This window comes from Eupeodes corollae, chromosome 3 (genome assembly GCF_945859685.1).
Source record: "Eupeodes corollae chromosome 3, idEupCoro1.1, whole genome shotgun sequence".
Lineage (NCBI taxonomy): Eukaryota > Metazoa > Arthropoda > Insecta > Diptera > Syrphidae > Eupeodes > Eupeodes corollae.
The window spans coordinates 32963856-32986385 of NC_079149.1; the positions used below are offsets into that span (position 1 = coordinate 32963856).

The following is a 22530-nucleotide window of genomic DNA, read 5'->3' on the forward strand; positions in this document are numbered from 1 at the left end:
ATACTTACAACTATTTACAATGATTTGACTTTATACTAGTTAAAGTGTTCGTCTGTTAATATATTCAAAAGATTTACAAAAGGTTAATAGCAATATTTTGTGTAAGATAGAAAAAAGTCATTAAAGTCAATATCTTTCCTTATTCTCAAGATGCTTGAAACAAAACCCACTTTTTTATCAGTTTTCAGTAGTTTTAGAAGTTTTACGTTTTTTGAAAAAATAAAAGTTAGCAGCAATATTTTGATCATCTGTTTTTGTTCCCAAGTTATTCGAGTCAAAAATAAGTTTTTCAAGGTATTAACCTTATCTCAAAAACCTTATTCTCCGATGCATAAAATTTCCACAAAATATCCAAAGTAACAAATATTTTATTTTAGTTTTTTTGATTTACAAAAAGGTTCTAGAGACCTTCAAATATTAAAATTCAATATTTTTAATACGACAAATAGAACAGATTATAATACAATTCTAGGCAACGGCCTAGTCACTGATAAAGCTTCGGTTCGGTTCTTTTGTCCTTCTGTCTTTTATTAATGTTTTGTGTTGTTTTGCAATATCCCTAATACATAAAATGAAAAACTTGAATTCAATTTAAAAAAAATCTAACTTTAATGAACTAACTAACTTATTGTGTAATGTTGACTGGAATCGACTACTCCTAAATCGTAATATTGATGACATGTGTCTAAATTTGTATAGTATTCTTTTTAACTGTTTTAATGAAACTACGCCATTACGGAAATCTCGCTATAAATCTAAAACTCCAACATGGTTTGGCACTCAATTAAAAAAGAAATAAGGTATGGCTAAAATTTAGTAAAACTAGAGCAGAAGAAGACTTCAGGATTTACTCGGAACTTAATAATATTTTCATTGACTACTCCTGTTTTGGAACCAAAATTGCAAGACCAACTGCAGCAAACAACACCCTATGTATAAAACATATTTTTTGTCATTATAAGAATGACTTTGTCAAACAGTTACCATTTATGTACATATTTACTCATTTTACATTCACTCAATTGTCAGTTATAATTTGCACTCAAGAGTCTAACGCTAATTTTTATTATTTCATACAAGTCATTCGTGATTCAAAGCTTGAGCATTAAGCATGTAACCTTTTTTCCAATTCCTCACCTTAAAACATATACACAGTAAAGTACAGTTAAACAATTACACAGTTAAATTAAAATAAAATCAAACACATTATTATACACATTTATACACTAATTAAATACACATTACAATTAAATAAAAAGTTTAAATTTGTATCAAAATCAAAGGACACCAACAATCCTTCCTATTTCCTTCTATTCCCTAACATAATGGTCCTTCGTCGTCAGATGCGTGAATCAGCGTGCACATAATTTCATTAATGGGTTCAGGAGGTCGTTACCAGGATCAAATATTGGCCTGTGACTTGTATAAAAACATTCAGGTGATATAATTACCTTTGATTTGTGAGTATCACTTATTAAGAAAAGTGTATTTATTCGAGCATTATATGAAAGGGTGCTTGATTCTTATTATGCATATATGTATGTACGTACATGTTAAAAAATGATAGATTTGGCATTGTCTTATAATTGAAAAGAGATAACCGGTTTAAAAGAACAGTTGAACCTCTGATCACGTAATTACGGTACAAACGGTCTAACGGAACGAGTGAGCAGTAATTCTTTTCTCTAAGCCAATCTTTAAATTTCTTTCTGCATTGCGTCTCACTATATAAGGAAATCTGTAAATATTTAACGCAAAATGAACAAAATTATCGCTAAACGTGGTAGGGCTAAAGGGTGCATTACGAATGCATCATCGTATATAGACACTATCGATACGACAACGACCCTTTCCACGTTAGAATTTCGCCTGAATAAACTCGAAGAATCGTGGCAAGAATTCGTTAGCTTACAAAACGATTTGTTAGACCATATAGACACGGAAGGGTACGTAGATCGCGAATCAGAGTATGCTGAGTATGAGGAAAAATATTTTCGTACACATGTGGCTCTTGCAAATGCTATTTTTGAACTTAAGAAAGAACATACCGATAACAAGTTGACCCCTTCACAAAGTAAAGCTCAAGAAAACAATCGCGGGGCTCCTATAAACGCGGCTTCTATATCTACTCAATACACACCACAGGATGTCCCTGAGGAACATACAGATTTTCCAATTCGACGTGCATTGAATCCGATTCAGCTACCTAAAATCACAATTGAACCGTTTTCTGGTGATTATAAAGACTGGCCAACTTTCCGCGACATGTTCTTAGGAACCGTTGACTCAAATATTACTTTATCACCGGTTCAAAAGCTACATTTTCTGAAATCATTCCTTCGTGGACGCGCCGCGGATTTAATCAGTCATGTTAAATGTTCTGAAGCAAATTACGTTGAGACATGGGATAGGTTGGAAAGACGTTATGACCAAAGACATTTAATCATTAAATCTTTCATTGATTCATTTATCTCACTTCCGAACTGTTCTAACGGAAATATCGAATCGCTTAATAAAATTGCGGACGGAGCGGAAGAAGTTGTAAGAGGTCTTAACGCACTTGATTGTAACAATAGGGACCCTTGGCTCATTTATATGTTGCATGAAAAGTTGGACTTTGAAACCAAAAAGGCATGGGCTGCAGAAACAGGTTCAAGGGATGATAAAACGATAAATGAGTTTTTGGAGTTTCTGCAATTTCGATGTCGATGTTTAGAAACTTGCCAACCAACTACACGTCCCAGCCAAACTCGTAGTGTAAAGTCATCTAAGGCAGTTTTATCACATGTCGTTGAAAATCGTTCAGTATGTCTTAAGTGTAAAAAGGATCATTTGCTTTCACAATGCCCAGAGTTTAAAGCTTTGACAGTAGCTGCACGTCGTGAATTTACTAAAAATTCTTCTTTATGTTTTAATTGTTTGAGACAAGGGCATTCGTCTAGGAGATGTCGTTTTAACTCTCGTTGTAGTTTGTGCAACGCTAGGCATCATAATTTAGTACATTCTTCCGAAAATACACCTTCGAGGCCTTCAGATCAATCTGTTCCGAATTCTAATGAATCGAATCAGAATTCTGAACAACCTGTCATTGCAAATCATTCTATTGAGCCTTCACATCGTACCACAACTATTTTACCTACAGCTGTTGCTTGGGTTAAGGACAAATCTGGGAATTATCACAGTGTTCGTATGCTTCTCGATTCGGGATCGCAAGCATCATTTGTAACCGAAGGAGCAGTTCATCGGTTAGGGCTTCCTCGTAAAAGGTCTTGCGTTCCAATAATTGGAATAGGTTCTGCCTCTGCAGGCCAGACAAACGGACTAGTATCTCTTAATTTGCTCTCGCATTATAGTGCTGAATGTATCAACGTTGATTGTTTTGTGTTGCCAAAATTGACTTCAAACTTACCTGTCGTTTCAATGAATCATATTCCTCAAAATTTCGTAGGCATTGAGCTGGCTGATCCAACCTACTATAAACCAGGCCCTATCGACATTTTAATAGGTGCTGATAAATTTTTTGATGTGATTAAGGGAGGATCAAAGCATATTTCGAATTCGAACTTGGTGTCGATTCCAACCATTTTTGGTTGTGTCATAGCTGGAGGAATACTGAAATTATCTGATGATAGCGTACAAGTTAATTCGCTTTGCACCAGGATAGACCATGAAAAGGTATTTGACCTGGAACGTTTTTGGAAAGTTGAGGAAATCTCAGTTGAAACTCCTTTGTCTGTGGAAGAACAATTGGCTGAAGATTTGTTCGTTAAGAACACAACTCGTCGTTTGGACGGTAGATACGAAGTTTTTCTACCCTTTAAGCCTTCGATGGCTCTCGAGTTTGGTAATTCACTTGGAACTGCAATAAGTCGATTTTATTCGGTTGAAAAAAGGTTCCAAAATAATGATGATTTAAAATCACAGTACTGTGGTTTTATAAATGAGTACTTAGCTCTAGGCCATATGGAAGAAATTCCATCTAACGAATTGAAAACAGATCAAAATGCGTATTATCTTCCACATCATGCTATTTTCAAAGATGATAGCACAACAACGAAGATTAGAATCGTCTTCGATGCATCCGCTAGATCAAATAATTCTATTTCATTAAATGATTCTCTACTCGTTGGACCCACCATACAGCGTGACCTATTTTCGATTTGTCTTCGCTATCGGCTGCATCTATACGTTATATCCGGAGATATAGAGAAAATGTATAGGCAGATTTGGATTACAAAAGGCCACACAGATTTTCAACGGATTGTTTGGCGGAATAGTCCCACGGAACCGTTGAAACATTATCGCTTACTCACTGTAACCTACGGTACAGCCTCAGCTCCATTTTCCGCTGTTCGTGTTTTGAAGCAACTCGCCCTGGATTCCGCTACAACTTATCCTGTTGCATCGAAAACCTTGCAAAATGATTTTTATGTTGACGACGTTGTAACAGGAACTGATAATATCGATGATATATTTGCTCTGCAATCTGAGTTGGTAGCTTTATTGGGCTCCGCAGGATTTAACCTTCGCAAATGGACAACCAACTGTCAACCTCTTCTGTTAAGGTTACCGGAAGATCAACGCGAGCTCTCTCCAGTGGATTTTGAGAACTCGACCTCGGTGAAAATTCTTGGTTTGCAATGGTGCCCATCAAGAGATTGCTTCTCTTATAAAGTAAAGCTGAGTGATAGTACTGCCTGTACGAAACGTCGTATACTTTCGGACGCATCGCGTTTGTTTGATCCACTCGGTTTTTTAGCGCCTGTTATCGTTGGAGTTAAGATTATTTTCCAAGAGTTGTGGAGAAGAAAATTGGCATGGGATGACGAGGTACCCCAGGACTTGGCGCTTCAATGGACTACCATACGAGATGAACTTCCCACTCTTGAATCATTGTCTATTCCAAGGTTGATGGTAAAAAATAAATTGAATTGGGAGCTGCACGGCTTTTGCGATGCGTCATTGGATGCATACGCTGCGAGTGTTTACTGTCGAAGTATTTCGTCAGATGGTATGATTTCTGTAGAACTTGTAGCTGCCAAATCAAAGGTTGCTCCAATCAAGGTTTTATCTTTACCTCGGCTCGAGTTATCTGGGGCTGTATTACTGACTCGTCTTATAAACAAAATAAAGTTATCTTTGCAGGAACCTAATATTAAGACATTCGCGTGGACAGACTCTTCGATTGTGCTTCATTGGCTATCAGCACCTCCCAAGAAGTGGTCAGTGTTCATTGCCAACCGAACGTCAGAGGTGTTAAGCTCCATACACTTCAAACAATGGAACCATGTGCGCACCACTTCAAATCCTGCAGACTTGGCAACCCGAGGAATATCCCCATCATCTCTGGCTTCAGCCAACCTATGGTGGAATGGACCTGTCTGGCTGAGTAAGGAAGTAGATCAGTGGCCCGTATCAAACTTGAAGGAAAATATAAATAAGGAACACCTAGAAGAAAGAAAAGTATCTCTGACACAGGTATTCGTATCTAATATTTATCAATCTAACTTTGTAGAATCACTAATACAAAACGCATCGAATTGGTTTCGTTTGATCCGCGTTGTTGCCTATGCCATTCGTTTCATAGATAACTATCCATTAAAAATCACAGATCGTAATTTAAATCCCTTGTCAACCGAAGAATTGAACCACGTTAAAACTAAATTGATCAAGTGCGCGCAGATGACATTATTTCGCAAAGAAATTGAACTTTTAAAAGCAGGGAAAGATCTTCCTCCCAAAAATAGACTTCGTTCTTTGAGCCCATTTATTGACGGTTGCGGCGTACTTCGAGTCGGTGGTCGCTTAGAAAACTCGGAACTTTCATACGCGGAAAAACACCCCATTATATTGTCCAATTCACATCACATTTCGAAACTTATAGTGAATTTTCTCCATGAAAAACATTTGCATCCTGGCGTATCGCTCTTATTTGCACTAACTAAACAAAATTACTACATACTAGGATGTAGAAATCTCGCGCGTAAAATTGTACATGATTGCATAAGATGTTTCCGCGAACGTTTGACTACAACACGGCAACTTATGGGAGATCTTCCGGTCGAGCGTATTCGTTATTCGAGGCCGTTTAGCAAGGTTGGATGTGACTACGCAGGTCCAATGACGGTGCGTTCAAATCGAGGAAGAAACCCCAAGTTTACGAAGTGCTACATAGCTCTGTTCGTGTGTTTTGTAACCAAAGCTATTCACATTGAGCTTGTGGGAGATTTGTCGTCAACTGCATTTTTACTCGCATTGGATCGTTTTGTCGCGCGTCGTGGTAAGCCTTATGAAATTTGGAGCGACAACGGCACAAATTTTCGTGGTGCTAAACGCCTGCTAGACGAAATGCATAAATTACTTTGGGACCAACATCACAATACTATTGTCGCTGATCATCTTGCTAACGACGGCATAAATTGGAAATTTATACCACCATCCGCACCTCATTTTGGAGGTTTGTGGGAAGCTGGTGTTAAATCAGTCAAACTGCATTTAAAACGGGTCATAGGTGAATCAAAACTCACCTATGAAGAGTTGTATACTCTATTATCCAAAATAGAGTCATTACTTAACTCACGCCCTATGTGGGCAACAGCTGATTCCGATACAATAGCTCTTAGTCCTGCACATTTTTTGATAGGAGAACGCTATACAAGTGTTCCTCAACCATCTGTTCCTAATTCCATTATTCCTATGACAACTAATTGGTCTCTTTTACAGACAATGCTACAAGGTTTTTGGAGTCGCTGGCATCGGGAATATTTAACTTCACTGCAGCAGCGACCAAAATGGCAAACATCAAAGCCTAATCTCCGAGTTGATGACGTTGTACTATTGAAGGAACCAAATTTACCACCATCCAAATGGGTCATCGGGAGAATAATAAAAACACACCCTGGAGACGACGAAAGGATCAGAGTTGTGACTGTGAAAACCAAATTTGGAGAATACCTCAGACCAGTCGTTAAGGTGTCACCACTGCCTTTTTCTGAAAGACCCTAATCTTTCAGGGTGGGCTGTATGTTTTGGAACCAAAATTGCAAGACCAACTGCAGCAAACAACACCCTATGTATAAAACATATTTTTTGTCATTATAAGAATGACTTTGTCAAACAGTTACCATTTATGTACATATTTACTCATTTTACATTCACTCAATTGTCAGTTATAATTTGCACTCAAGAGTCTAACGCTAATTTTTATTATTTCATACAAGTCATTCGTGATTCAAAGCTTGAGCATTAAGCATGTAACCTTTTTTCCAATTCCTCACCTTAAAACATATACACAGTAAAGTACAGTTAAACAATTACACAGTTAAATTAAAATAAAATCAAACACATTATTATACACATTTATACACTAATTAAATACACATTACAATTAAATAAAAAGTTTAAATTTGTATCAAAATCAAAGGACACCAACAATCCTTCCTATTTCCTTCTATTCCCTAACAACTCCAATATTCTAAACTTTGACTATGTTATAAAAATTGAAAATGAATTGAAACAGACCCCAAAAAACTTCTGGGATTTCGTAAAAAGTAAAAGAAAAACTGACGGATACCCAAACTTTATGTTATTTAATAAGACAACAAGTCATGACTCCCAAATAATTTCAAATATGCTTGCTAATTTCTTCAAAGATGCTTTCAACTTGACTCCTTCTTTTCAAATTCCAGATTCGTTCTTTCCAGCCCAAAATTATCCACACCTTAACTCACTTGACTTGACAATATGTAAGGATTCAATTGTTCGTTGTGTCTCAGAACTTGATGACTGTTTTCACCCTGGCCCTGATGGAGTACCATCATGTGTTTTAAAAAAATGTGTGTCTCATTTATCGTACCCTCTGTTTGTTTTGTTCAATGAATCTTTTAGAAGCTCAGTTTTCCCACTATTATGGAAAAGTGCATTTATAACTCCGATCAATAAAAAAGGGTCTAAGAATTAAATAACGAATTACCGGCCGATTGTCAAACTTTCCGTTATTCCCAAACTATTTGAGTCCATTATCTGTAAGATGTTATCCTTTAATTGTAATTCAATTGTATGTGAAACATGGTTTCGTCCAGAATAAATCAACAATTACAAACCTACTTCACTTCACTTCTTTCTGCCTTGACTCCTTCGAAGATCGTAAGCAAGTAGATTGCGTATTCACAGATTTCAGTAAAGCCTTTGACAAATTGTGTTACAAGACTTAAGTCCATAAACTTAAGGCCTTAGGGTTTAACGACAAATTCTTGACGTGGATCTCGTCTTATCTTAAGAACAGAAATTATAGTGTTATATTCAGAAATGAACTCTCCGACTAATTTTACGTCAACTCTGGTGTTCCACAGGGTAGCCATTTAGGTCCTTTATTATTTATCTTATATATAAATGAAATCCGTTATAAAAAACTCTTCCGTTTTAATATACGCTGATGATATTAAAATTTTCAAATCTCTTAGTTCAATTAATGACTGCTCACAGCTTCAAGAAGATCTTCATAGTTTTAGGGAATGGTGCAATAAAAACCGACTTTTATTGAATTGAAAAAAAAAAAACAATTATAGATTATAACTATTTATTAGATTCTTCCTCCCTTTGTAAACTTTCCGTTTTCTCTGCTTTAGGTGTTGTTCTTGAGAGTAAATTAACGTTCTGTGAGCATTATAACTTTATAGTTAAAAAAGCTAACAAGATTCTAGGTTTTATTAAACGTTTTTCTCGTGACTTTCGTGACCCCTACGTCTAAAAACTTCTTTGTGTATCATTTGTCAGGCTAATACTTGAATACTGCTGTGTTATATGGGCACCATACTATTCAGTCCATATTGACAGACTTGAAAGTATCCAAAAAAGATTTATGCGTTTTTGTCTTCGTTTTCTTCCGTTTTCCCAAATATTTACACCACCTCCTTATTCTCAGAGACTTTTGCTAATAAACCTTCCTACACTTTCACAACATAGACAATATCTCCAATTTTGTTTTATTTTAAAATTAATTAATGGTTCTATTATATCCGCAACAGCTCTGATCGTCTAAATTTTAGCTATAGTCAAACTAGCATAAGAAGACAGATACCTTTATGTCCGATCTTTAGCAGAACTAACTATGGTATGAATAGCCCTTTAAATCAATTGATTTCAGTCTTCAATAAATTTAATAATTTAATTTCTTCTGTTAATGACAATGTTAAAAGTAAACAGTTTAAAGAAAGCTTTTTTAATATGTTATAGTATTGATTTATTTCTATGTAAATTAAAATTTAAAAAAAAAGAGGCTGGGATGCGACCCACACTGATAACTTCCCATCCCGTCTGTCGATTTGTCTTGCTTAAAAGTTTGTCTATATGTATTCGTATCAATTTTTACCAAATTTGCGTACTATTTTTTGTAGATTTTATTTTTTATGGACTGTTGGATTTTTATATAAAAATTACTGAATATCGAAAACAATATTTTCTGTGAAATAAAAAAAGTTTCAAGCCAATATTTTTAAGTTTTGAAAAGTTTTATTTTTTGTAAAAAAAACTTTCAATTCGATTTTTTTCAAAATTTTATCGAATGATGAAAACAATATTTCTTATAAGATAAAATTAGTTTGAAGCCAATATTTCAAATTTTTGAAAAGATATTTGAGTCGAAAATCAATTTTTACCAACTTTTATACATTTTTTTTTAGGTTTTTATTTTTTTGTAAAAAAACTGTCAATTCGATTTTTTTAAACTTTAACTAAATGTTGACAACAAGATTTTTTGAAAGATAAAAGTAAATCAAAGCCAATGTCTCAAATTTTTGAAAAGATATTTGAGTCGCAAATCAATTTTATACATTTTCTAGGTTTTTATTTTTTGTAAAAAAACTGTCAATTCGATTTTTTTAAACTTTAACTAAATGTTGACAACAAGATTTTTTGAAAGATAAAAGTAAATCAAAGCCAATGTCTCAAATTTTTGAAAAGATATTTGAGTCGAAAATCAATTTTTACCAACTTTTATACATTTTTTTTCAAGTTTTTATTTTTTGTAAAAAACTGTCAATTCGATTTTTTTCACCATTTTTCAAAATGTTGAAAACAATATTTCTTATAAGATAAAATAAGCTTGAAGCCTAAATTTCAAGTTTTTGAAAAGATATTTGAATCGATATTCAATTCTTACGAACTTTGAGTAATATTTTTTTTTAGATTTTTATTTTTTATAAAAAAAAACTGTCAATTAGATTTTTCTCAAAATTGTATCAGATGTCAAAAACGTTATTCTTCGTTGCACAAAATTGTTTTAGAGATGAAATCATATTTCAGTTGTAAAATTTTGGAGGCGACAATTTTTTTTTCAGTTTTATTGATTTTTAAAAAAAACCGTTATATTGATTTTTTTCAAAAAATATACCTGTTTGGTATCATGTTACAATATATTATATAAAATTTAATTCAAGTCTCTAGCGTTTTTGGTTATTTATTGTTAACCAAAATGTTCACCTTTTTTTCAAACTGCTATGGTAAAAAAAACACCCACGCAATTTTTTTGAGAGCCCTTTCTGCATCTTTCTGCCTTATTATCTGTATAACAAAATTTATTTGAAGTTAAGGAATTAATGTTGAGGTTGTCGTTCATAATTCATTAAGGACAAGGAAGAAAGTTGTTGATAAGGACATTGCATTCGAATCGTGATTGTAAAAGAAGTACCGAAGTATACAAATATTAACAAAGAAATTAAAGGAAGTTTTAAAAAAGAAAATTAAATCTTCTTTTGACACAACGAAAAAGGATATATTTTTGTATGGGTACCCTAAAATATATGAAATGGAGAATTTTATTTTTCCCCATATGAAATTTTATTTATTTTCTATATAAGTATGAGGCAACATATTTTGTTTTGCATAAAATAATACAAGGATAAGTGTATATGGATAGACTATAGGTATAACATTTGCCTCCTTTCGTGTCTTACCCACAATAAATAAAAGAAACACAACCACGTATGTTATGTACATACTTACTCATGTGTTCGGTACGGCACATTTGAGTAATAATGTATAGTACATCCAAGGACGATTTATGCCGGCAAAAGAGGAGTCTATTACGTTTTCACTCTTTATACCCCTTTACCAATGAAATATTCTTACCGTAGCCAAGCTAAAAATAATGTTAACTGATATTGTTTGTGCCTTGTTCGCCGCACCGTAAAGGAGGATCTCTCTTTTTTTGGCTGTATTTTAAATTAACCGAGGTTCATTTCAGATGTGACCGAAAATATAAAATATATTTTTGAAAATATAAATAGCATTTTTAACGGACAGATCCTATTTGGGGCTTTGGGAAGACAGTTAAGATTTATGGAAATATTGCAACACACTGAGACTATCTTTATAATAATTTATAACGTACGTATCGTTAGTGGTATATTCGGGATATACATATAGGTTAGGTAGATATTGTTTTTAATGGGACATATTTTAGACACAGAGACGTAATAAATTACATTTAACGTCCCTTACTTAAGTGAACACTTTTTGGTATGGAATTAAATAATTTGGTATTTAAAATTGGAGCTAATTAAAAGCTTATATGTTGCAAAAGCCGCAAGTATGTATAGAATGTGGCTGGTATTCGTAGATTTGTTTTGAGAATAAACATTTTATGGTTACGTTACACAATAATTTCAAAATAAGAGGATCAAGAAAAATAAAACAGGACGTAAATTTCTACCTACATTAGGTACTTACAAATAATTGCAAAACCCTATAATTTTAAGCTTATTTTTGAGTTTCGGAATATGTAATTCTTGTGCTAAAGTTTTTTTCTTTAATTATACTTGAGACAAGTTATAATAAAATTTAAACCGCTTTTTAAATCGTGGTATGTTTAACGAATAAATTGGTATTGTTTTATCAAAAAATAGAAGCTGGGATGCGACCCACACTGATAACTTCCCATCCCATCTGTCGAATTATCTTGCTTAAAAGTTTGTAGGTTCTCGTGTTGGGTTAAAAAAGTTGTCAGTTCCATTATTCTAAAATTTTAAAATTACCAACAATATTTGTCATATAAAGAAATAGTTTAGCTGGAAAATCTAGTTCTGTTAAATAGAGTTTTTGTCGAAAACTAATTTCTACCAATTTTAGTAGATTTCTTTAAATTTTTACAATTTGGCTGAATGAAATTAATTTGAGAGATATCAAGAACCGAACTTCAATTTTTACCAAATTTGCGCACTGTTTTTTGTAGATTTTATTTATTTCTGTGAAATAAAAAAGTTTGAGGACAATATTTTTAATTTTTAAAAAAACTATTTTAGTTGAAAAATACATTTTTACCAAGTTTAAGTATTGTTTTTTTGTTAGATTTTTATTTTTTTGTAAAAAAACTGTCATTAAGATTTTTCTTAATATTTTACTGAATGTTGACAACAATATTTTTTAAAATATGAAAGTAGTTTTAAGCCAATATCTCAAACTTTTGAAAAGATATTTGTGTCTGAGAATATTTCAGAATTTTGAAAACAATATTTCTTATATGTAAAATTTAGTTGGAAGCCATAATCTCAAATATTTGAAAAGATTTTTGTTTCGAAAATCAATTTTTACCAACTTTTATTAATTTGTTGTAGGTTTTTATTTATGTACAAAAAAATGTCAATTCGATTTTCTCAAAATTTTTACGAACGTTGAAAACAATTTTTCTTATAAATGACATTAGTTAAAGGCCATAATCTTAAATTCTGGAAAAATATTAGAGTCGAAATTCAATTTTTACCAACTTTGAGTAATGTTTTTTTTTATTTTTATTTTTTATAAAAAAATTGTAAATTCGGTTTTTCTCAAAATTTGACCTGATATCAAAAAAGTTATTCTTCGTCGCACAAAACTATTTTTGAGATGAAATCATTCTTTATTCGTAAAATTTTCGAGATGACAAATTCTTTTTCAGTTTTTTGATTAAAAAAATCCGTTTATTGGATTTTTTCCAAAAATATACTGGTTTGGTATCACGTTACAATATATAAAACAAAATTTAATTCAAGTCTCTAGCGTCATTGTTTCGTGAAATATTTAGGGTTAACCAAAATGGTCACCTACTTTTTTAAACTGCTACTGTAAAAAAAACCACCATCGCAACTTTTTTGAGAGCCCTTTCTGCATCTTTCTGCCTTATTATCTGTATAACAAAATTTGTTTGAAGTCGATATCTCTTCTTTGTCTTGAGCTATGGACAGCAAAAAAATATCGCGAACGTAGGGAAGTACGTACACCCGCTCGCACATAGAGCTTTCCAAAAATCTTTTATTTCGACTGTAGGGACCTTGAAAAGTCGAGAAATGTCAAATTTTTTTAATTCGACGAATCGTACCCATTGCAATAACTTCCTTGGGGAGTTAAAAATGGTATTTATCGTTTGAGCACAAATATGTTTGTTTTCTAAAAATTAAGGCTTTCAGATTTAGGTGCAAAATATTCAATATCTGCAATAATGGCGCATAAACTCAGACCGATTTAGGTGGTTCTTTTTTTGTATGGACAAACATCGGAATCAGGGATTGTGTTTAAAAGTTTTGTATGAAACAAAACTTGTATCCAATCGGGAAAAACAAAACTTTTGGAAAATATTACGTCAATTGAAATATTATACAATATCAAGTGTATATAATATAAAGTACATTTATTCATCCCAAAAGGCTACGAAAACCATGCTTAAAAACCGTTTTCAATCGATTCTTTCCTCTTATATATTTTATCACATGTCGCTTTTCACCTTAGAAAAAAAAATGACCACAAAATTGTTCCAAATTTAATTTTCTACAAAATACAGGGCCATCCATTTTATAGCTTCTCCTCAATTACTTGAGGATTCTCAGAATCCCAAATACTACAATTTTGTTTATTAACATACCAACCGAGTGAGAAATGTGCTTCGCTGAAGAATAAAATTTTGTTCGAAAAATCGCCTGTTGGTCAAGTATCCATTCGGGGTATTAACGAAGTTTTGAATGGTCAGTTGGCTTCGGTTGTTGTATGAGCTGGGATCTATTTGGATGTAGGTATAGATCCTAATGCAAAATGCGCCATTATATGCCGTAAGACAGTACTAATTCCTAAGAACGTACCACTTTCACGTACAGAGGGGATTTTTCCAGTGGTACAATATCTGTAACCAATCCAGTCTCTTCAAATTTCTTGACAATTTTGGCAATTGCTTTATTAGTTGGGCGATTATTTAAACCATAATCTTCTCTTGAAGCGCGATATGTGGCCGAGGCAGATTCACAACTTTTGTAGTAGGTTTTAAGATTTTTGTATGACTTGTGCGATTTTCGTAAATGTCAGACTTTCAACTGACAAAAAATAACAATACTCTTGAAACCGCAAAACGGATAACCTGTTACCTCTTTTTGTACAATTTTTTAGTAACAGTCAAATTTGCCACTAATGTTTGTATTCTCAAGCAACCATTAAACCTCCATTTATTATAGTCACATTCTATGTTTGATTGAGAAGCTTGAAAGCTTTTATTTTATTGTTTCTATAATTCATAGAATTTCATTAAATGTTGTCTTTGACAGACAAATTCGCTACGGCTTATAGGAAAGTTTCTGAAGAATGAGATTTTGTTTCAAATGTGTATCTAAGGCTTCTGAACTGAACCAATTTTTTTAAGGCGTTCAAAATACATATACGAACTGAGTCGGAAGTCCAAAAGTAAAAAATCCCGAAAATCAAAGATTGATGGAGAACTTTGTAATATTACCTGTTCATTTCTCATACCTGCGATTATTTTTTTTAAGCATATATTATAATGAAACTGTATTTAATATACAGTTTTTCAAGTTTTCCAAAATGTCAAAAATGTGACTTATTTTTACTATTTTTTTAATGATATTATTCACAATGAAGAATACAAATTATCGTTAAAAAGGAGAATAAGTGGTTTTGTCCCATTAGTGCAACATTTAAAGGCATACGTACATATATCAGATGACCTTTCACGTGACAAAGGTTTACGAGTACAAGTGAAACACCGATAAGGAGGAAATTCATTTAATAATAACATAGGCAAATAACCTTTTCGACCATGCAGTGTTTTCCAATTTATTTTATTATGGCTTCCTGAATCAAAAGTTACAATACCGATTCCTAATTTTGCTCTTAATTAACAAATGTCTGTTGCTATAAATAATTTTACTATCGTAATGTTATTTTTTACCTTTCTCGAAAGAAATCAATGTGTATGCACGTTCGGGATTCCTTTTTTTTCTAACAACAAATAAATATTTTAAAACTACCAAAATGTTGGTAAAAATTGATATTCCACTTAAATGTCCTGAGAATGAGAACGAAGACTTTTACTTCGAAGTTATTTCATGCTATGCAAATCGTTAGTGTTAGATTAGAAACAAGAACGAAAACCTATAAAAACAACCAAAAACTTAAAGAAAATGTTTTTCCTTTTCTGTCGTTTCTTGAAAAAAAGGAAGATATGGTTTTCAATATTTGTTATCTTGCACAAAATGGTGTTAGTAATAATTAAGACTTTAAGAAACATTGAAAGATAGGAACGAATGGGAAGTTAGCAGTCGGGTGGTCACCCTCTTTTTTTAATCGAATTGAAATTTTTGACATTTCTCGACGTTTCAAGGTCCCTAGAGTCGAAATAAAAGATATTTAGAGAGGTTTCTGTGCATGCGTGTGTTCGAGAAGTTTTTGTCGTCGTCCATAACTCAAAAGCCAGTAGAGATAGCGATTTCAAATTAATTTTGTTATACAGATAACAATGCAGAAAGATGCAGAAAGGACTCTCAAAAAATTGCGATGGTGGTTTTTTTACCATAGCAATTTTAAAAAAGTGGAACATTTTGGTTAACCCTAAATATCTCACTAACTAATATCTCACTAGAGATTTGAATTAAATTGTATGTTATATATTAAAACGTGATACCAAATAAATAAATTGTTAGAAAAAAATCCAAAAAATAGTTCTTTTTTATTTATTGAAAAAAATTGTCGCCTCGAAAATTTTACAAACAAAAAATGGTTTTATCTCCAAATCAATTTTGTGCAATTAAAACTTAAGTTTTCAACATCTGGTAAAATTTTGAGAAAAATCAAATAGACAGTTGTTTTTACAAAAAATAAAAATAAATTATAAAAGTTTTTAAAAATTTACTTTCCACTTAAATATCTTTTCAAAACTTTTGCTTTACACATTTTTTTTCGAGTTTATAGTTTTTTTTACAAATAAATAAAAACATAAAAAAAATACTAAAATTTGGTAAACATTTACTTTCCGCTCAAATATCTTTTAAAAAATTAAAAATATTGACTTGAAACTTATTTTATCTCACAGAAAATATTGTTTTCGAAATTCATTAATTTTTTTCTCAGAATCCAACAGTCCTTTTTTTTTAAAGATTCATAACACTTGATAACATGGACCAATTCACCAAACACTTTGAAAAATTTTGTAAAGTAAAAAGGTTTTAAAATATTTTAAACAATTTTTCAAAAGAAACGTTTTCTTTTGCTATTTACTGAAAAAAAAACTGTCTATTTGATGGCTTCGATGTCGACGGATTAAAAAATCTTACAAAAACTGACATTTTTGAAATTAAGATTAATCGAGGCATAACCCTTTGAATTCGAAATTCATGTTTTTTGGTAAATTCGTCAAAATAAAAAAAAAATTGCAAATGTCCGTTGTCTTAGAAACTTTTATTTGCTTCTTAATTTTAAGAAAGGTTCATTTATGTTTGTATTAATTTTTAACAACTTTTCAGAAGAAACTCTTGTTTGCAAATGAAAATTTTTTTTGCATATTACTAAAAAGGTTTTCAAAATTCTTAGTATAATTTGCAAAGTTTTTTGAGTAGGGAAACAAAACAAACAAATACTTTGCACTTACTTTTCAGACAAGGCTTTGCATTTTGTCAATAAGAGTTTTGATAAACATTTGTAGCAAAGAGCTAAACTTTTCAACTTAATAATTTCCTCTTTGAAATTTTGCGTTTATTGAAACGTAATTTGCAAAGTGAAAAAAACTGTTTATTGAAACAGGGCCCAGGTTAGACTTTTTAGTTGAGTTATGAAATATTGTAGTTATTAGCTTAATAAACTACAAAGTCAAACAAAGTCAAAACTTGTTTAATAAAAATTAAAATTAGTAAGAAAATACCTATGTTTACTTCTAATTTGTCATAAATTCCATTTTAATTTTTTTTTGTGAAAATTGTTAGCTGGTTAGATTCTGAGGCCTTAAAAATAGGTTGTTTAAATTTGTTTAATCCCACCTTAATTTGATTTAAATCTATTGACGAATAGTTTGAGTTATACGAAGGTGATGAGTTCCGCCACGGTTATCTAATTGTACACAAGATAGCAAGCAATTAATAAGTTCAATGGAGAAATATCAAGTCACTATTAACAACACGCCTTTAATGGAGAGATTCCATATGAAGAAGCTGATGTGCATATAGGGAGGCAGATCATAAGGATCATCCTTAGGAAGACCCTTCAGGACAAATCGTATGAAATTATGTTGAATTTTCTATGAATTTCGTAAAAGGGGTCAATACTTGCGAAGCATATTCAAGATGAGAACGAACATGGCAATTCTACAAAGAAAGATTAACATGGGAATCATTGAACTCCTTTACCCAGTGTTTTATATAACCAAGCATAGAACTTGCCTCATTGATATTAAAATTAATGTGATGTGTAAATTCTAGCTTGGAATCGAAATGAACACCCAAATCTTTAAATGTGAACACGCGACAGAGTTTTTCTGTGATATATGTACATTAATCAAATACACTACAGATTCGTTTTTTAGTAAAAGTTATCGTCTGGCATTTTAAAGGGTTTTTGCCACACCAAAATGTGAAAATATCAGTGTCGGCTTGTAAAAGGATACGATCTTAGATGGACTTTAATATCTTAAAAATGTTCAAATCATCACCAAAAATAAGAACTTCACTTGAGCGTAGACATGACAGTACATAGTTAATAGAAAGGGTGAATAGAAAAGGACCGAGGTGGCTTCCTTGGGGAACGCCAGATTGTGGAGCAAAAGGTACTAAGTGACAATTTATAACTTTTTGCTCATACGATCTGTTTTCAAGGTATGATTTGATCTTGGTGGACAACTAAGAGCTTTAAATTTAAATAAAATATTTCCTTATATAAGTTGGTGAAAAACTTTAAAAAAGTCAGTATATAGCCATTCAACTCCATAACCCTGTTCTTAAGTCTTTGAACATGTTTGAAATGTGAGGAGATTTGTAACGATTGATATTTTTTTCACAAAACCATGTTGCTGTTCACAAATGAGATTCTTACTTAAAAATGCTACACTTGCACAAACAACAACCATTAAACCTCCATTTATTATAGTCACATTCTATGTTTGATTGAGAAGCTTGAAAGCTTTTATTTTATTGTTTCTATAATTCATAGAATTTCATTAAATGTTGTCTTTGACAGACAAATTCGCTACGGCTTATAGGAAAGTTTCTGAAGAATGAGATTTTGTTTCAAATGTGTATCTAAGGCTTCTGAACTGAACCAATTTTTTTAAGGCGTTCAAAATACATATACGAACTGAGTCGGAAGTCCAAAAGTAAAAAATCCCGAAAATCAAAGATTGATGGAGAACTTTGTAATATTACCTGTTCATTTCTCATACCTGCGATTATTTTTTTTAAGCATATATTATAATGAAACTGTATTTAATATACAGTTTTTCAAGTTTTCCAAAATGTCAAAAATGTGACTTATTTTTACTATTTTTTTAATGATATTATTCACAATGAAGAATACAAATTATCGTTAAAAAGGAGAATAAGTGGTTTTGTCCCATTAGTGCAACATTTAAAGGCATACGTACATATATCAGATGACCTTTCACGTGACAAAGGTTTACGAGTACAAGTGAAACACCGATAAGGAGGAAATTCATTTAATAATAACATAGGCAAATAACCTTTTCGACCATGCAGTGTTTTCCAATTTATTTTATTATGGCTTCCTGAATCAAAAGTTACAATACCGATTCCTAATTTTGCTCTTAATTAACAAATGTCTGTTGCTATAAATAATTTTACTATCGTAATGTTATTTTTTACCTTTCTCGAAAGAAATCAATGTGTATGCACGTTCGGGATTCCTTTTTTTTCTAACAACAAATAAATATTTTAAAACTACCAAAATGTTGGTAAAAATTGATATTCCACTTAAATGTCCTGAGAATGAGAACGAAGACTTTTACTTCGAAGTTATTTCATGCTATGCAAATCGTTAGTGTTAGATTAGAAACAAGAACGAAAACCTATAAAAACAACCAAAAACTTAAAGAAAATGTTTTTCCTTTTCTGTCGTTTCTTGAAAAAAAGGAAGATATGGTTTTCAATATTTGTTATCTTGCACAAAATGGTGTTAGTAATAATTAAGACTTTAAGAAACATTGAAAGATAGGAACGAATGGGAAGTTAGCAGTCGGGTGGTCACCCTCTTTTTTTAATCGAATTGAAATTTTTGACATTTCTCGACGTTTCAAGGTCCCTAGAGTCGAAATAAAAGATATTTAGAGAGGTTTCTGTGCATGCGTGTGTTCGAGAAGTTTTTGTCGTCGTCCATAACTCAAAAGCCAGTAGAGATAGCGATTTCAAATTAATTTTGTTATACAGATAACAATGCAGAAAGATGCAGAAAGGACTCTCAAAAAATTGCGATGGTGGTTTTTTTACCATAGCAATTTTAAAAAAGTGGAACATTTTGGTTAACCCTAAATATCTCACTAACTAATATCTCACTAGAGATTTGAATTAAATTGTATGTTATATATTAAAACGTGATACCAAATAAATAAATTGTTAGAAAAAAATCCAAAAAATAGTTCTTTTTTATTTATTGAAAAAAATTGTCGCCTCGAAAATTTTACAAACAAAAAATGGTTTTATCTCCAAATCAATTTTGTGCAATTAAAACTTAAGTTTTCAACATCTGGTAAAATTTTGAGAAAAATCAAATAGACAGTTGTTTTTACAAAAAATAAAAATAAATTATAAAAGTTTTTAAAAATTTACTTTCCACTTAAATATCTTTTCAAAACTTTTGCTTTACACATTTTTTTTCGAGTTTATAGTTTTTTTTACAAATAAATAAAAACATAAAAAAAATACTAAAATTTGGTAAACATTTACTTTCCGCTCAAATATCTTTTAAAAAATTAAAAATATTGACTTGAAACTTATTTTATCTCACAGAAAATATTGTTTTCGAAATTCATTAATTTTTTTCTCAGAATCCAACAGTCCTTTTTTTTAAAGATTCATAACACTTGATAACATGGACCAATTCACCAAACACTTTGAAAAATTTTGTAAAGTAAAAAGGTTTTAAAATATTTTAAACAATTTTTCAAAAGAAACGTTTTCTTTTGCTATTTACTGAAAAAAAAACTGTCTATTTGATGGCTTCGATGTCGACGGATTAAAAAATCTTACAAAAACTGACATTTTTGAAATTAAGATTAATCGAGGCATAACCCTTTGAATTCGAAATTCATGTTTTTTGGTAAATTCGTCAAAATAAAAAAAAAATTGCAAATGTCCGTTGTCTTAGAAACTTTTATTTGCTTCTTAATTTTAAGAAAGGTTCATTTATGTTTGTATTAATTTTTAACAACTTTTCAGAAGAAACTCTTGTTTGCAAATGAAAATTTTTTTTGCATATTACTAAAAAGGTTTTCAAAATTCTTAGTATAATTTGCAAAGTTTTTTGAGTAGGGAAACAAAACAAACAAATACTTTGCACTTACTTTTCAGACAAGGCTTTGCATTTTGTCAATAAGAGTTTTGATAAACATTTGTAGCAAAGAGCTAAACTTTTCAACTTAATAATTTCCTCTTTGAAATTTTGCGTTTATTGAAACGTAATTTGCAAAGTGAAAAAAACTGTTTATTGAAACAGGGCCCAGGTTAGACTTTTTAGTTGAGTTATGAAATATTGTAGTTATTAGCTTAATAAACTACAAAGTCAAACAAAGTCAAAACTTGTTTAATAAAAATTAAAATTAGTAAGAAAATACCTATGTTTACTTCTAATTTGTCATAAATTCCATTTTAATTTTTTTTTGTGAAAATTGTTAGCTGGTTAGATTCTGAGGCCTTAAAAATAGGTTGTTTAAATTTGTTTAATCCCACCTTAATTTGATTTAAATCTATTGACGAATAGTTTGAGTTATACGAAGGTGATGAGTTCCGCCACGGTTATCTAATTGTACACAAGATAGCAAGCAATTAATAAGTTCAATGGAGAAATATCAAGTCACTATTAACAACACGCCTTTAATGGAGAGATTCCATATGAAGAAGCTGATGTGCATATAGGGAGGCAGATCATAAGGATCATCCTAAGGAAGACCCTTCAGGACAAATCGTATGAAATTATGTTGAATTTTCTATGAATTTCGTAAAAGGGGTCAATACTTGCGAAGCATATTCAAGATGAGAACGAACATGGCAATTCTACAAAGAAAGATTAACATGGGAATCATTGAACTCCTTTACCCAGTGTTTTATATAACCAAGCATAGAACTTGCCTCATTGATATTAAAATTAATGTGATGTGTAAATTCTAGCTTGGAATCGAAATGAACACCCAAATCTTTAAATGTGAACACGCGACAGAGTTTTTCTGTGATATATGTACATTAATCAAATACACTACAGATTCGTTTTTTAGTAAAAGTTATCGTCTGGCATTTTAAAGGGTTTTTGCCACACCAAAATGTGAAAATATCAGTGTCGGCTTGTAAAAGGATACGATCTTAGATGGACTTTAATATCTTAAAAATGTTCAAATCATCACCAAAAATAAGAACTTCACTTGAGCGTAGACATGACAGTACATAGTTAATAGAAAGGGTGAATAGAAAAGGACCGAGGTGGCTTCCTTGGGGAACGCCAGATTGTGGAGCAAAAGGTACTAAGTGACAATTTATAACTTTTTGCTCATACGATCTGTTTTCAAGGTATGATTTGATCTTGGTGGACAACTAAGAGCTTTAAATTTAAATAAAATATTTCCTTATATAAGTTGGTGAAAAACTTTAAAAAAGTCAGTATATAGCCATTCAACTCCATAACCCTGTTCTTAAGTCTTTGAACATGTTTGAAATGTGAGGAGATTTGTAACGATTGATATTTTTTTCACAAAACCATGTTGCTGTTCACAAATGAGATTCTTACTTAAAAATGCTACACTTGCACAAACAACTTCTTCAAGCAATTAAGGAATGCAAGAAAGCTTAGCAATGGGTTAGTTAGTTGTAAAAAACTGCATACTAGAAATATTTTTAAACCAAAATTAAAAAAACTTTATTCATATATACAAAATTAATTTAAAATGAACTGCTCTACCGACTTTCGGAAAAAAATTAATAAGTTTAATTAGATTTGAATGAGAAAAATTATGAAACAAAAATTACACACTATGTAATTAAATTTGAAGTTTTAATTTGGAAAATGTTGAAATTT

At 31.5% G+C, this 22530-nt stretch overlaps 3 protein-coding genes across 4 annotated transcripts in view; 2 read left to right on the forward strand and 1 right to left on the reverse strand.

The window, feature by feature from the left end:
• Window positions 1-22530, reverse strand: part of LOC129952066 (sodium channel protein 60E) — a 362037-nt gene that overhangs the window by 333695 nt on the left and 5812 nt on the right. The gene's annotated exons all lie outside the window — the stretch shown is intronic.
• LOC129950406 (uncharacterized) lies at window positions 1759-3325 on the forward strand. Its single transcript, XM_056062348.1, has 2 exons — window positions 1759-3237; window positions 3293-3325. Exons 1-2 carry the CDS (start codon window positions 1759-1761, stop codon window positions 3323-3325), a joined length of 1512 nt encoding a protein of 503 aa, XP_055918323.1.
• On the forward strand, window positions 3243-7431 carry LOC129952067 (uncharacterized). Its single transcript, XM_056064493.1, has 2 exons — window positions 3243-5478; window positions 6724-7431. Exons 1-2 carry the CDS (start codon window positions 3421-3423, stop codon window positions 7003-7005), a joined length of 2340 nt encoding a protein of 779 aa, XP_055920468.1. The 5' UTR covers window positions 3243-3420; the 3' UTR covers window positions 7006-7431.

What these genes read in the sequence shown, in the direction of transcription:
- LOC129950406 (XM_056062348.1), top strand. Translation starts at nt 1,759, where the DNA reads ATGAACAAAATTATCGCTAAACGTGGTAGGGCTAAAGGGTGCATTACG. An exon ending in CATTTGTAACCGAAGGAGCA is followed by an intron (nt 3,238 to 3,292) that starts GTTCATCGGTTA and finishes TAATTGGAATAG; the next exon opens with GTTCTGCCTCTGCAGGCCAG.
- LOC129952067 (XM_056064493.1), top strand. Translation starts at nt 3,421, where the DNA reads ATGAATCATATTCCTCAAAATTTCGTAGGCATTGAGCTGGCTGATCCA. An exon ending in GAAAAGTATCTCTGACACAG is followed by an intron (nt 5,479 to 6,723) that starts GTATTCGTATCT and finishes TCTCTTTTACAG; the next exon opens with ACAATGCTACAAGGTTTTTG.